Source organism: Lissotriton vulgaris, chromosome 4_1 (assembly GCF_964263255.1).
Source record: "Lissotriton vulgaris chromosome 4_1, aLisVul1.2, whole genome shotgun sequence".
NCBI classification, from domain to species: Eukaryota; Metazoa; Chordata; class Amphibia; order Caudata; family Salamandridae; genus Lissotriton; species Lissotriton vulgaris.
The window spans coordinates 165,923,942-165,939,219 of record NC_141691.1 but is presented as its reverse complement, the minus strand read 5'-3'; the positions used below and the strand labels follow the sequence as shown (position 1 = coordinate 165,939,219).

At 42.7% G+C, this 15,278-nt stretch overlaps 1 protein-coding gene across 2 annotated transcripts in view; it reads right to left on the bottom strand.

Moving 5' to 3' along the window:
• The window catches only part of GUCY2F (guanylate cyclase 2F, retinal), a 289,968-nt gene that overhangs the window by 256,141 nt on the left and 18,549 nt on the right, over positions 1-15,278 (bottom strand). For both annotated transcript variants that reach the window (XM_086966735.1, XM_086966736.1), the window contains exon 2: positions 3,889-4,190. In XM_086966735.1, coding sequence (XP_086822861.1) covers positions 3,889-4,190 — 302 coding nt within the window. The remainder of the gene's footprint in view (positions 1-3,888; positions 4,191-15,278) is intronic.

The window sequence follows — 15,278 nt, the reverse complement described above, 5'->3', positions numbered from 1 at the left end:
TTTAAGTAAACGGAAGGCCCGGAGCTCAGGCAAGAGATCTTCATCTAGCAGACGCGGAGACTCAGGGTGGTTCTGCGAACATTACAACATAATAGAAGGTACTTCTCAGGGAAGACCAGCAAGGGTATAACTACAGTTGTATCCTGCAGACAATGACATTTCAGAAAAATGATGAGTCCTGATCAGACCAAGATGTACAGATAGAAGCCAAACCTGTTTGACTGAGAAATAGTAAAAGACGCACATGGACAATGAGATCAAAATGAGAGGCGAGTTCCGATACACAATGTTTTTGACACAAGAATACAATGTGCCTACCAGGACAGAAAGCTGGGGAGAGTCCTCCAACACTTGAAACAGTTGTCAGAGCGCTGATAACAGTGACATTTTTGACGGGACCATGCTGGAATGCATCTAAAAGTATGGAATAGGATATGGGAGAAATGTCAGGATGGGTGGAAGTGTGAGATATACAGAACTCAATGAGCTAGAATAGAGAAATATTGTGGCCTGAAGCCAAGCAGGCTGACAGGTGTGAATGAGGACTAAGTCAGACCATTGGATTTGTCTGTTCTGCTCAGCCTTAACAGAAGGTTGTCTGGCCATGAAACGACTCATGAACTTGACTTGCAGTTTTCTCTTAGGGTGGGAAGGATCTATGAACATGGAAGGGATGCTGCTACTGTGACCTACTCTGGAAGAAGAGGAAACCATATTCTCTGACATGGAAAATAACTAGCACATACCTTACAGCTAGAACCAAACCAAATATATCTGACCACAAGTGGATTGGACACCTGCAGGAGGCATTCCATGACTGTGCTATCAAAAATGAGGGGGATAGAGGGACAGAGAGGCTCATCTGCATACGATAAGTAACCAAAATATAGTGAGCCACTTAGTTTGCTGCGAAATAACCCTCCACAAGGTGAAGAAAACACACTTGTGTTCTAATATAACCCTCACCCATCAGGGTTGCCCCTTGGTGGCATGGTGAGTGCGAGTTTCTCACAGTGCCTGTCAGTGAGTTAGCATCTCTGCAGAGTATACAGAGCAATGGTCATGTATTCCAGTTGCAATTGAAGTTCTGTGGAAATGTGTGTGGAGGGGGTAGAAAGTTGTCAAAATATTGAGAAGTTAGAAAGTAAGAAAACATAAACTTCTTAAATGTGGGTGAGTGCAGTGTATGTTTGGTGACGGAGATGCAGGAAGTGCATTCAGGAGAGAATGAAAAAAGAGTGCTGTAGAGCAAGGAGATGAGGTTTAAGAAGTGCAGATAGACGAGATGTGGCGAGAAAAGAGGCATACATGTCAAACATAAAATACACATAACTGAAGATTAATACTCCTTCCACAGGACTTATGATATTTAATTCGCAGTCTCACAGTTTTAGAATTGAAAAATTTTCAAAAATGATTGCAACAAGCTCAGAGAGAAGCAAAATACTTGTTGTGTGGTACACTATTGGAATCACAGAAATGTTGTTTACATGTTTAAGCCACGCCCTTTAAGAGACCTTCCCTTTTTTCATCCCACTTAAACCCCTGTCTGAACATATTTCTATGTGACTTATCACAGCCAGAAGCTGTGGGTGTCTCCCCAAGTCTCGTCAGAGCATTTTCTTACAAAGTCGATGCTGCATGCAATGCAAAACACTGGGCAAGCACAAACTTTAAAGTGCCTAAAGTTGCTGTAATGTACAATTTTCACACTACAATAACTGTTGAACATATTATTGTGGCATGTAAGACCTGGGGGGTGCTGATGGATTCCCACGATGGCCCGGGGGGGAGCTGGGAGTGCTGGGGGGTGCTGGCGCGATTAACGCACGGTTACGCAACGGCAGCTGGTACGAGCGAGGAGGTGGTGGGAGACCACCACCCCCAAAACTCGTGTCGCCCGGGGCAGTCCGCCCCTCGTGCTCCCCCTTTGTTACGCCACTGCTTTAAATGTCTTTGAATATTTCAAGGCTACAAGTTCATAATTGTTTTATAAAATGCCATGCGTTCTCACTAAATTCTTTATTGATCTGTGATTTAATACGCACCATTTGCCTATCATTTTTTCAAATATTTCTTATGATGGGGTCCTTTGCCTACCCTCAAGCCCCACATTTTTTCACTGAACTTGCTTGCTTCGCTGAATATGTAAAAGTCATACTCAACTTTTAAAACCCACCACTTTCAAATGCCATCAACCAACACTCTATTTCAATTGTTTTTCGTGTGAAACTGTTAAAGCTTAACACCTTAGCAGCGTCGAACGTTCAGCGCCCAGTGCTGAACGTTCGAATAACGGGTGCGGCCCCATCGGCCAACGGTCGTGTGCAGCACTGGCAAGGTAGTGCTCGCGATGACCGTTGGCCGACGGCAGCACTTAAAGGGTTAATATACCGTTTTGTTTTGTTTGGAATCATGCAGGCTTGAGTTAGCAGGAAATGGGTAAAAAAATTCAAATGTGTTCCTCTCAAATGTCTTATCCGTAGCCCCCAAAATCCTGACACTGGCTTGGTATAGCCACAGGGGACAGTCTGGGTGGTGGGCAGGGGACAAAGGAGTTCCGGAGGGGACCAAGACTCAGACTGACTGCAGCAGGGGGGGTCTGGAAAGGAACATGGGTGGGTAGTAAGGAGAACCAGTCCATTAGATTCCCTGAGGACCCCTCTTATTTTCTTAAACTTTGCAATATAAGCACATGTCAGCGGATCTAGCTACTTTGCACAACTAAACTATTGTCTTAAACAAATATCAACATTACCCCCCATCCCACCCCAGGATGGCTAAATAGACACTTGAAAAGCTCTAAATAGAACACTGGAAGCATTGCAAAATTATAAGAATTGCCAGAGTTGATAGAATATGTATGACATGATTACATCACTATCATCGCCAATCTGCAAATGGTTGTTTGGGCTTCTTAGACTGGGGTTAGTTCAATCATCTGAAACCCATAACTATTATCTCTATAAGAGGAGCAAGGGGCATATTATCAAGGCGGGCGAAATGAAATTATCGCCGCTTTAGTGGCCGTTTTCGGCCGCTAAGCAGCGATAATTTCATCACCCTATTAGCAAGCTGTCGCTAACATCAGTTAGCGACAGCTTTTAGGTGCTAGCGAGCGGTTTGGGGCCCGCTTTGCACGTCATTTATCGCTAATGACATGCAAAGGGGGCGTACCCAACCTGTTAGCGACTGAAAGCAGTCGCTAACATTGCTATCGCCTATTATCAACGCAGGCGTAGCGATGGAAATATTCGCGCTAAGCGCAAATATCTCCAAAAGCTAACGCCTGCTCAGACCAGTTCTTAGCCATTATATCCAATGGGAGGTGGATATTATAGCTAAGACCCTATTGGCGTTAATGCGTGGATATCGCTGTAGTCTCAGCGATATTCACGCATTTCGACGCTATCGCCGGATATTTTATCGCTTTGAGATAAACGTTGCTAATAGCAAGTTATCTCTGCGATAATATCCGGCGATGCTTGGCGATAAAAAAAAAACTCGCTAAGCCCATTTAGCGATAAATATCGCTAGTTGTTGGTAATATGCCCCCAAATTCACCTATTTATACAACAGGTTTTTCCATTATGTTTTGGACTGCATTCGTCACTTCAATCCACAAATTCCAGACTTTTATTTGACAAAGTTATTACCAGCCTCATCAGAGTTGAGTGGCAATTAACTAATAGGGTTTGAGATGGAAATAAGTTCTCAAGAAACACCACAGCTCCTCAGCATGCACAAATCCAGCAACAATCCTTCTCCCCAATCCTTCTGCAACTAGGAACATGGCCCTGAGCATATCTTACGACACTCTATTGCTCCCGCACTTTGTAAGAACCAATACCAGCATCGATGGTCGCGGATGCTGCAGGCGTTGCCTACCTGAGTGGGCTTCAGTTTTGTGGTCAGCTCTCCATTGTCTATGGCCTCTTGAAAGGCTTGGTGGAAGGTCCTGTCCTCTGATTCCATGGTGATGGTCAGTACAGCATCATAGGCTGCTCTGAGCTTGGAGTTGTTCTGCAGCACCTCATACATATGTTTTTCATACGGCAGACTGTAGTAAAGGGTGTCGTATGGCACAAAGACCAGCGAGCCGTCTGTCATCTTCAAGTCGTGGGCAACCTCCAAAAGTTGCTGTTGCAGATGCCCACCAATAAGGACTGAATGCATGCACATGATTATCACTGAAACACACAAGCAATGCATACATAAGAGTGTCACGTGAACATATAAACAAAACTTACACATGGTCATCATTTAAATAGCAGAAGTTTAGAAACGATGGAAGTGTAGAACATCTTTTACTGAACCTATACAAGTGATACAGAGTTACAGGTATACATTTAGAAAGGTGTTTTCAGGGCACACAATATTGCAGAATAATTCCATAGTTTTCAGTCAATTGCTGTATTTGTCTTTTGTCAACGTGTGTTTCAAACCCTTAGCTGTGCGTTCTAAGACTCATTCATTGCGCTATAAGAACATTACATTTCCAAACAATAACTGCAAGGACTACTATTAACAAATGCGACGCTGGGTCACCATCATTTAATTGTGCTTCATGATATGTTAACTTGCAATATTCTTATCCATTACTGACATGTGTGCATACGTTATTTTACAACTAGATTTAGTGAAACGAGTGATTGCTATGTTTTGAATTAACTATAGTTAGAATGTGTACATCTTAAAATTGACACGAGCCGACATAGACCTAAGCACTCTACTCCATATTGGAAACAAACTGCTGCATTTCTCTTTGTTGTGCATAAAGTTGTTTTTGTTTCAAGCACTCGTGTCACCACGTTTTTATGAAATGTATTCTTTCCTGTAGGCTGACTGTGTGTAGGTCATGTTTGTTGCAATTAATTGGATGGACAATGGTTCTCAGCACCTGCACCTTTGTGAGATATTGTGAAGTCCACAGTGTTGGAAGACTCTGACAGCACCAGGTGATAGTGTGCTTTACAAATCTGCATAACATAGCATAACATAACATAATTTACCATAACAAAAAATATTATTCGTGAGAATGAGGCCGACACCAAGTTCTTTATGATTTGCAAAATGTACCCTTCTCCCTCTCGTTTCTGTGGGGCATGGTCTGTGTCACAGTCATTGATACATTGCTGAATTTGTGATTTTAACCTCAGTTTCAGATACAAATCTATCCCAGTGGACATAGCAGAGAATCGAATTTCTGCCAAGTTTGCATGGTGCAAACAGCTTCCTTATCTCTTCCACTGTCAACAGTATGTGCAAAGTTCATCTCTGCACAGTCTTCGCAGGAACACCCTTTCACTGTCAGTGGTACAGCAGCTATTTATGTGCCTACTGCTTGTTTACTGTGAGGACACCTATTTACGATCAGTGGTACAGCTAGTTTTAATGTCTAATCATTACAAAAACATCTCTGAACATTCAGGCATATAGTGCAGTTTTTCACTAGCAGACATTGGCATTTGTGAAGGGACATCAGTGTTTTTATTGATGATGTTATTGGTCACATCATCTGCAATCTCAACAGGGATAGATAGCTTTGATCTTGAGTTTTATGAAGTGACTTTTGTTGTCAAGAGCAGTCCAATGTGTGTGTGGGTTGGGGTATTTGGTGTTATACCCGCACAGCCAGACATAACTGATCTGTCTTTTTTAGGTTTTGTATTGCAACTGTAGCATGACATCATACCTTCAACTTCAGATTTTTATGCAAATATAAATACATTTAAATATGTGGCATCTTAGGCTACAGTAACTGCTCAAACTACTGTTGTTTGACAATACATATTTCTTGGCGATGATCTCACATACATAAATTAGTTTCCTGCCATTCAGGATTACCGGTACTTTGGGTCCAGGTACCTCATAGGGTGGTGAAATAACATAGATTGTAAGATTTAGGGGAATATCATGGAGGAATCGATCTTCGTCTTTCCATGCTGTTCTGGCTACCGGGTCTATTCGAATTAACGGGCCACTCTAATGAGGGACTAATCAATAATTTAAATGAAAAACATCAAAACATGTGTAATGAGCCTTTTTGACAGGAAAGGGAAGAAAATCTGCACATTAGATTTGCCACCTAGACCCTTCATAACCAATAGGTGGTGTTATGCACTCTACAGGCAATAAGAAACATCAGAAGTAAAAAGGGGGGGAAAAGTAAACCATGGAAGAAATAAATAATGCATAATTCGAGGCTTGCAGCCCTTCGAGTAGGTGTGCATCTCCTGTGTATGTGTGTGTGATCGGTGGGAAGATAGAGTGAGGAGCCAAGTCCTAGTTGCTGCAGCTAGTTTCCATTCTTCTGACTTCTGAGAATTTGATGGTCGGTCTGGAGCCAGCTGCCTCCTGGAAGCGCCATCTTTGACAAAGGAGAGGCAGATGTGGGAAGGTCAACATAGAAATTTATCTTGGACCACTACCTGAATCATCAGGGTACCTGGAGAAACCATGGCTTGTGTGATGAGGTAGATCCTAATCTGTTGAAGACATGCCATTGTTGCTGAATTAGTTTACTGGAATCAGGAAAAAGACTGGTCTTTCAAGTCACTCATTCTGTAGCCTGGTGACTTGAAGTATTTTCAAAGGGTTGGATGGGGACAGAGTGTTAGGCGTGGATTGCAGCTCAGGCACTGCAGAAAAGAGTGACTGCATCATTTGCCTGATTCAACCCTTTATATATAAGACCAAGTGTTATTTGGAAAACAGAAACCATTATTTCGTTTGTTAAATATGTTACTGAAACTGCTACTGCAATATTTAATCATTTTATTGATAGGTTACTACCATTTGTGGTTCATTAAAATGCTTTGATGAGTTTTAGAACTAGCAAGCTTGTTGTATGTTACACCTTTTATTATCTTTATTGTGGTTTTCACATGGCACTGTTTTGTATTACCATTATTTTGTAAACATACAAAATAAATGCATGACATACATCTTAATACTTTCTAAAGATTCTTTCCAAAACTATCTTTACGGAGGAGGGTGCCAAACACAAACAGGTCACATGAGTGCTATACACACAGTAATACATGTATACCAAGTATGGGATTCAGCCTGCTTAAGACATTAAGGGTTTGGTTCACTCCTTACTCATATCACAGCTAAATATATCTCCCTAACTCCCTCGGTAATTGACAGTTCTTGCAGGTCCTGAACTGAGTCAGCATTTTCGACTCACAGTAAAGATAGCTGAGCCTGATCTTCTAGGTGCGCATCATTGAGGCAGAAATCTTCAAAGCAGCCGCTTGTGGGTCGATCCCACCACTTTCAGCCATCACTCTCTAGATTGTGATGTTGGGCCACACGTCAAGTTTCTCTCTCAGTCCCTCTGGTAATATGTTTTTAAACAACTCTAAATTGAGATACTTTTAGAATATTATAAAATTGCATGGGAATAATGTTTTCTACTAGTTGGAAGAGAAAATAGTGGAAGAGAATATTATGTTCTCGAGTAATAGTAGCAATACATGTAACTTCAAATCATTGTTCTGAAGTTCCCTCCTGCCTTCAGTGTCAAGCATAGTAAACAAGGAAAGAAACAACTAACATTCAAATGTATTTTCTATTCTAGTCTGTTCCCTTACAGCAGGCTTGTAAGATTCTTTGGTGGACTCAGGTGCTTGCCTGGTGCTTTGGTGGGCTCAGGTGCTTGTCCGAAGCTTTGGCAGGCTCAGGTGCTTGTCCGATGCTTTGGTGGGCTCAGGTGCCTGTCCGAAGCTTTGGCGGGCTCAGGTGCTTGTCTGAAGCTTTGGTGGACTCAGGTAATTGTCCGAAGCTTTGGCAGGCTCAGGTGCTTGTCCGATGCTTTGGTGGGCTCAGGTGCCTGTCCGAAGCTTTGGCGGGCTCAGGTGCTTGTCCGAAGCTTTGGCAGGCTCAGGTGCTTGTCCCAAGCTTTGGCAGGTTCAGGTGCTTGTCCGATGCTTTTGTGGGCTCAGGTGCCTGTCCGAAGCTTTGGCGGGCTCAGGTGCTTGTCCGAAGCATTGGCAGGCTCAGGTGCTTGTTCGAAGCTTTGGCAGGCTCAGGTGCTTTTCTGATGCTTTGGTGGGCTCAGGTGCTTGTCTGAAGCTTTGGCAGGTTCAGGTGCCTGTCCGATGCTTTGGCATACTCAGGTGCTTGTCCGATTCTTTGGTGGGCTCAGGTGCTTGTCTGAAGCTTTGGCAGGCTCAGGTGTGTGTCCGATGCTTTGGTGGGCTCATGTGATTGTTTGAACCTTTGGCAGGTTCAGGTGGTTGTCCGAAGCTTTGGCAGACTCAGGTGCTTGTCCAATGCTTTGCTTTGGCAGACTCAGGTGCTTGTCCAATGCTTTGGTGGGCTCAGGCGCTTTTCCAAAGCTTTGGCAGGCTCAGGTGCTTGTCTGATGCTTTGGTGGGCTCAGGTGCTTGTTTGAAGCTTTGGCAGGCTCAGGTGCTTGTCCGATGCTTTGGTGGGCTCAGGTGCATATCTGAAGCCTTGGCAGGCTCAGGTGCTTGTCCAAAGCTTTGGCAGGCTCAGGTGCTTGTCTGAAGCTTTGGCAGGCTCAGGTGCTTGTCCAAAGCTTTGGCAGGCTCAGGTGCTTGTCTGAAGCTTTGGCAGGCTCAGGTGCTTGTCCAAAGCTTTGGCAGGCTCAGGTGCTTGTCTGAAGCTTTGGCAGAATCAGGTGCTTGTCCAATGCTTTGGTGGGCTCAGGTGCATATCTGAAGCCTTGGCAGGCTCAGGTGCTTGTCCAAAGCTTTGGCAGGCTCAGGTGCTTGTCCAATGCTTTGGTGGGCTCAGGTGCTTGTTCGAAGCTTTGGCAGGCTCAGGTGCTTGTCCGATGGTTTGGTGGGCTCAGCTGCTTGTCTGATGCTTTGGTGGGCTCAGGTGCTTGTCCGATGCTTTGGTGGGCTCAGGTGCTTGTCTGAAGCTTTGGCAGGCTAAGGTGCTTGTCCGAAGTTTTGGCAGCTCAGGTGCTTGTCCGAAGCTTTGGCAAGCTCAGGTGCTTGTCCGTAGCTTTGGCAGACTCAGGTGCTTGTCCAATGCTTTGGTGGGCTCAGGTGCTTGTCCGAAGCTTTTGCAGGCTCAGGTGCTTGTCCGATGCTTTGGTGGGCTCCTGTGCCTGTCCGAAGCTTTGGCAGGCTTAGGTTACAATGTGATGCGGGCCCTTCTTTTGTTTTATGCCGACAAGTTGTGGCACCTAAGGTTACTATCCTTACCAAAAAGGTACCTCAAAAGCAGGCTAAAACGGATTTTTTGACACATAAATCAATTTTGCAGTAGCAGTGCGGCGCCCTGTTATGAGGCAACTAAGCCCGGCTGCGCTTCCTTTGTGATGGCCATGCTTAGGGCGCAGAGGTGGAAAGGGGGGTGAGGCATGCAATGGCATGGGAGGGGCAGTATTACATGGGTAAGAAGGCAGAGGGGCTGGATAATTTGTCCAAAATTAGCAGGTGGGCGGTGGGAACTCTGATTAATTAAAAACAGTCTGGTTGGCTCACAACAAAATAGATCCAAGCAGAAGGAGGAGTTATATAAAGTCAATCACTCAAAATCATATATGTAAATAACTTGAATAAAGATCAGATGGATACGAGCCAAGTGTAGGTGTTAGACCTGTCAGCCTTAGGGTGGTCTACCCCCAAACCTTTTGCCTTCCCCCTCCTGTTTTGCTGAATTTATTTGTGTTGCCCTAAGGACTCTCTACACTTCATGACTTCTAACCAGTGCTAAAGTGCTTGTACTCACTTCCTAAAATATGGTAACATTTACTTATACTTGATTGGCATATTTAACTTACTTATAATTCCCTAGCAAAGCTGTATACCATATACCCAGGGCTGGTAAATTAAATGTGATTATAGTGCCACCTACTTAAGTAGCCCCTTAAAACAAGTCCCAGACCTACTACTGCAACCTGGGAGCAGTCTTAAACTACCAGTTTGACTTGCCAAGATAAACCCCTTGCTAGACCTAAAACTCCCTTTTTATTACATATTGAGTCACCGCTAAGGCACAGGGTGCATTGTATTTAAAAAGTTGGACATGTACTTTTAAGTTTTACTTGTCCTGATAGTGAAAAACTCACAAATTTGTGTTTTACCTCTGTGAAGCCTACCACTCCCATAGGATAACATTGAGTTTTCTTATTACATTTAATTAGTGATGACTTTTGTTTGGGAGCAGGTAGAAATCTCACATTTGGTGTCTAAGAAATTGTAATTTAAGACACTTTTTAATGGTAAAGTTGGATTTTCAATCCTAAAAATGACTCTTTTCACGATTAAGAATTTAATATGGGCTACTAACTGTTATGTTGCAAATCTACTGGAGCAGAATAAATTGCCTTTTTGATTAATACGCAACATTGGAACAACCTTCATAATAAGTTTAGTGCAAGTGGAGTTTACCCCATGGCACATACCCCATGGCACATGCGCACTAATGTTGCAGAACAACCCATTACGTTTAGGGTCTAGCAGCATTCACTCAGACTTGGACGCGACCATGCAAACAAGACGCACGTCAAGTCCGAACATAAGTAATATGCGTAGCTCCACTCTGGAACCCAGAAATCATTGCTACTTAATCATGGAGTGCATACAGCGTAGATCCCTCCATGCGCCATGCATTTCATTTTGAGCCAGCTGATTGCCAAACTAAGTACAGATGGTGAGTTTCTAATTGTGAAAAATCTCTGCACTACGGTGCAGATATGTATAAATATGTCCACATGGGCAATTTTAGCAACCATGCTCACTTGCTCTTTTCAGGCATTAACGTCCTACAGAGAAGTCTGGTTCATCTGTCATGGCCATATTGTATATCCTCAGGTGACCAACACTAATAGAATGGCTCACGCCCGGAAGCCATTAATTGTATGGTGAGTTTCTGTATTAAGGGATTCACACCAAATAATACGGTAACAGTCCACTGTAAGTAAATAATTTCATAACAACAGCCTTCCCCTTAGGTAAATTCAAGATGCCTTCAGAAAGGACATTCATCTACCTAAAGTTCTGTAAATGCCAAGAGAACTTGCTCTGTGCACAGTAACAGCTACTCTTATGTAAGCATTGCAATCTGACCTCAGTAGCCCTCAGTCACTTTCCATCAATCAATGATACTATTCTTTTAAGACAGCTTTAACACGGCACAATTTATAGTCCACAGGGTATACCCGTCCTGAAGAGGCCCTCTCATTTCAAGTAGGGTCGAAATGTCATTGACAACACCCAGGCATAGTCTTATAAAGAAAGCATCACAGAACAGTCTGGCTGATCTTTTGTGGATTAAAGAAATAAAATACTCAGACAACCTTGTATACACCTATAACCGTTTCGCAATTTTAAGTCACTTCAATATCATGTACAAATGTAAATGTTTTGGTTATGGTCACTTCACTTGGGGTTGATATATCACTCTACTCTCTGAAACACCACTCACTAAATATACTGCGTCAAAATAAAAACATTTACAGAGATTAAAAAAATATGTTTTCTATATAGCTTTTTCCTTTCTGTTCTATTAATCAAATGAATGAATAATTAAATACATCACTCAGTTAGGCTGAATTGAGTTTAATGAAATACAACTATTGGGCTACTTTATATGAAAATATTTTTGTTGTTAAAATTAATTTGTGGCAGATATTCCCTGCCTTATTGTTATTTCTTGTTTCTTTTCCTGACTAAACCAACACAGAATAATATTTTGTGATAAAATGAAATTGTTTTCTAAGTTCCATGTGAACACTGGTTGTAAGCTATAACTTTTAGAAAGTTGGCATTTTCTTGTCCCAACTATTTGGTGCCTAGAACCTGATTCCTGGGTCAGAAGACTGGATGTAGTTGGCAGTTGGCCTATGTGTATTCTCTAAGAGGGCCACACAAAAGAGGGACTGTGTGTTGGCACGTTAGGCCATCCAAGCGAGATGGGGGACGGAGCTTAGCACAGTCCCACTTACACTTCAAAGACTCTGCCTGAGCTCACACACAAAGAACTACACACTAGCTCATTGTGTCTACAGACAGCCTAACACCAGGACAGGAAGTCAGGAAATTCCAGACACTTCTTTGGGGGGAATACTGCAGAAAGTTTTTCCACTTCAAAGTTGGCCTACTGTGCACTTCAGAGGATTGCCCTGCTGCCTCAACAGGACTTTTCTGCAGGTTGAAGCCTGCCACATGCCTGCAAAGATCTTCCCTGCTGCTCGAGATATGATTTCCTGCTTGAACCCAAGACTTCCAGAATGACTCTAAATGCAAGTTGGCTGGTCTCCTTATCAGAACCTCAGGGACAGAATAGGTTCCAACCCCTTGTACCCGCACCTGGACCCAGCCTGAGTGAGGCATCACCTTCCAAGTGGTGGACCCTGGAAAGTGGAGCTAAAGGTGCCCACATAGCCCAAATCCAAAATTTGGGGCTTAGAACATTTTCTGCCAGAAACTGCTTTTAGAACCAAGTGAAGACTGAGACCTACCCACTCACTGATCAAGTCGGCCTGACTTCGCTGCAGCTCTCTTGTGGAGCCTTTATCAGCTAGAGACTGCAGCTTCCTCCCACTAGAGATTTCAGGCTTCCATAACAGAGACTAAGTCCGAATGTTGAAATAGTCACTGCGACTTTGTCCAGCGATTTCCCGATGACAATGCCCGTCCTTAGACACTACTGGCTGCCTGCCCCACTGGACTTTACCTACTCAGGTATTTTTCTTGAAAGTCCGAAGGTAAGCGGAGACCGTGCCCAATCCACTTCATATATCGAAACTGTGCTCCATCGCAATCGGCCATAAATTTCAACGTTGTCCCGGTCTCGTGTCACTAGATGTCTGCGGCTGGCGCACTGATCTTTTTGACGCTATTATAAACTTTAAACTTTAAAAATTCATAACTTTCATTCTACTGATTTGATTTTTGTCGTTTTGGTGTCAACTAATTTATTAAAATGCACTCTATTTTCCTATAGTAGTGTGGGATTGTTCTTGTGTTGTGTTTTCACTTTATTACTGTTTAAGTGCTGCATAAATACTTTACACATTGCCTCTAAGTTAAGCTTTATTGCCTTTGTGCTAAGCTATTTGACACAGGTCAATTTAGTGACTTTTAGTGATTCACCCTGACAATGATTGTGGCTGCTGCATGAGAAGGGCTTGACCCCACTCAACCAACACACTCATTTCTCACAGTAGTGAGCGAACATTACAGTATAGCACTCTAGTTCTCTGAGCTCTAATTCTGATGTGGAATTCATGCCAGATGTTAAATCCTTTTTAGCATGCAGCATAGCACCGTATGGTGGCAACATGAAACAGGGACGGATCAGAGGGCAATGGATTCTGCAGTAACATTTCGAAATGAGGACAAGAGTCAGACTAACACATAGATCTGGTCCTCTGTAAAAAACTCTTTCATAGATAGCTAAACTGACAAGTTCCAAGAGTTTATCATTATGTGTCGGTATATTGAGTGATACCAGTGTCTAAGTATGCATACCTAGGCCACTGCCAAAGAGGTGGAGCTCCATCTGGTTAATGTGAGATGGTGTATCAGAGGTGTTGTGGAGCATTTCAAGGTTATCTAAGGGTTGAAATGTGAACACATTAATGTAGCACATAGTGCTCCAGGTCACAGATCAGTATGAGACTAGGGGCCAGATGTATGACCCGTTTATGCATGCGCAAACGGGTTTGCGAACCCATTTGCGCATGCAAAAACATATTGGGCCATGTACATAGCCTATTTAGTGAGTCACAATTTTTTGTGACTCCCTAAATAGGTTTTGCAACTCGCTTTTTGGAAGGGGCGTTCCCTTCCAAATAGCAAGTCTCAAAAGAATGTACTAATGTTTTGCAATCACAATTGCGGTCACAAAACACAAGCAATTACCACCTACTTCAAGTAGGTGGTAAGGCATTTGCAAAGGGGAAGGGGTCCCAATGGGACCTCTTCCCCTTTGCAAATGCATGTGAAATACTTTTTAAGGGCAGGCGTGGTCCCAGGGACCACTGCCTGCCCATAAAAAATTAAAAAATTAAAGGAAAACTTTTCTTCCTTTTTTTTTAAATGCATCTCGTTTTCCTCTAAGGAAACGGGCTGCACTTTTTAAAAAAAACTGTTTAATTAAAAAGCTGTCCCAGACATGGTGGTCTGCTGAGCCCAGCAGGCTGTCATCCCTAGGAGGGCTGGCATTCACAATGGGCTCGCAAATTGCGAGAGGCTCATTAATATTAATGAGCTTCACAATTTGCGATCCCATTGGGAATCCCAAAACAATGTAAACACACTGTTATATATTTCATATAGCACCTCGCAATTTGCGACTCGCAATGTGTCGCAAATCGCGAGGTGCTAAATAAAAGGGACATACAACTGGCCCAAGGAATATAAGCATTCACAGTAAAGAAAGTATTATGCAATCAGGTCCATCCGATCTACACCATATATTGTCTCAATGAAGGCGAGCATGAAAAAGTTTAGAAGGATCCCAATACTAGTTCACGAGTATCTTGAAATAGTTAAATTTGAGCTTTGACATCTTCAGATGGATTTGTTGGGACGATATGTCTATTGCACTAGTGGGGCACATTATATTGACAGAATCAGCACAGTTCTGCCTCTAAAGTATACAAAAACAGATATGGGTAGTAACGTTATACACTCTCTTATAGTGGTCATATGTTTTTTTTTTGTTTGTTTTTTTAAGTATTTTTATTGAAAAGTTTTTCCCCTCATTTCCCCCCCCCACCCCCTCCCCCCTTGATTACATGTACAAGGCACAATAGATGCATACAAACAAAAAAAAAGAAACAAAATAAAAAGAGATTTTTTCCCAGAGAACACATGTCACAAATATTGGTTGGATATAGAGACATATTACAATATACACTTGATACATGTAGATTCAATCTGGACAAATGCAAACATATTCATATATATTCACATTCTATAGTATGTATTCTACACATTGCATTATTCAGTTCCAAATTTCCACTGAATCAAGGGTCCCCAGATTTGCATGCCCAATTTTTTACCCTTTCTGCCCTTGCTAGTTTCCAATTTTTGTGTTGATAAGATTTTACCTAACCATTGATGATAAGTTGGAGGGTTTGGGTCAAGCCAAGCTGAGGCCACTAGTAATCTAAAAATCGCCATTGCTACAAACAAGAAGTATTTACAGTTTATTTGCCCATTGGGATACACCCCCAGCAAGATGATTACCGGGGTTAGCTCTAATGTTGTTTCTAGAGCATTACGAAAAAAATTCCCAATATCCTGTTTTAACTTATCTAGGTGCGGGCAGGTCGAGAAAAT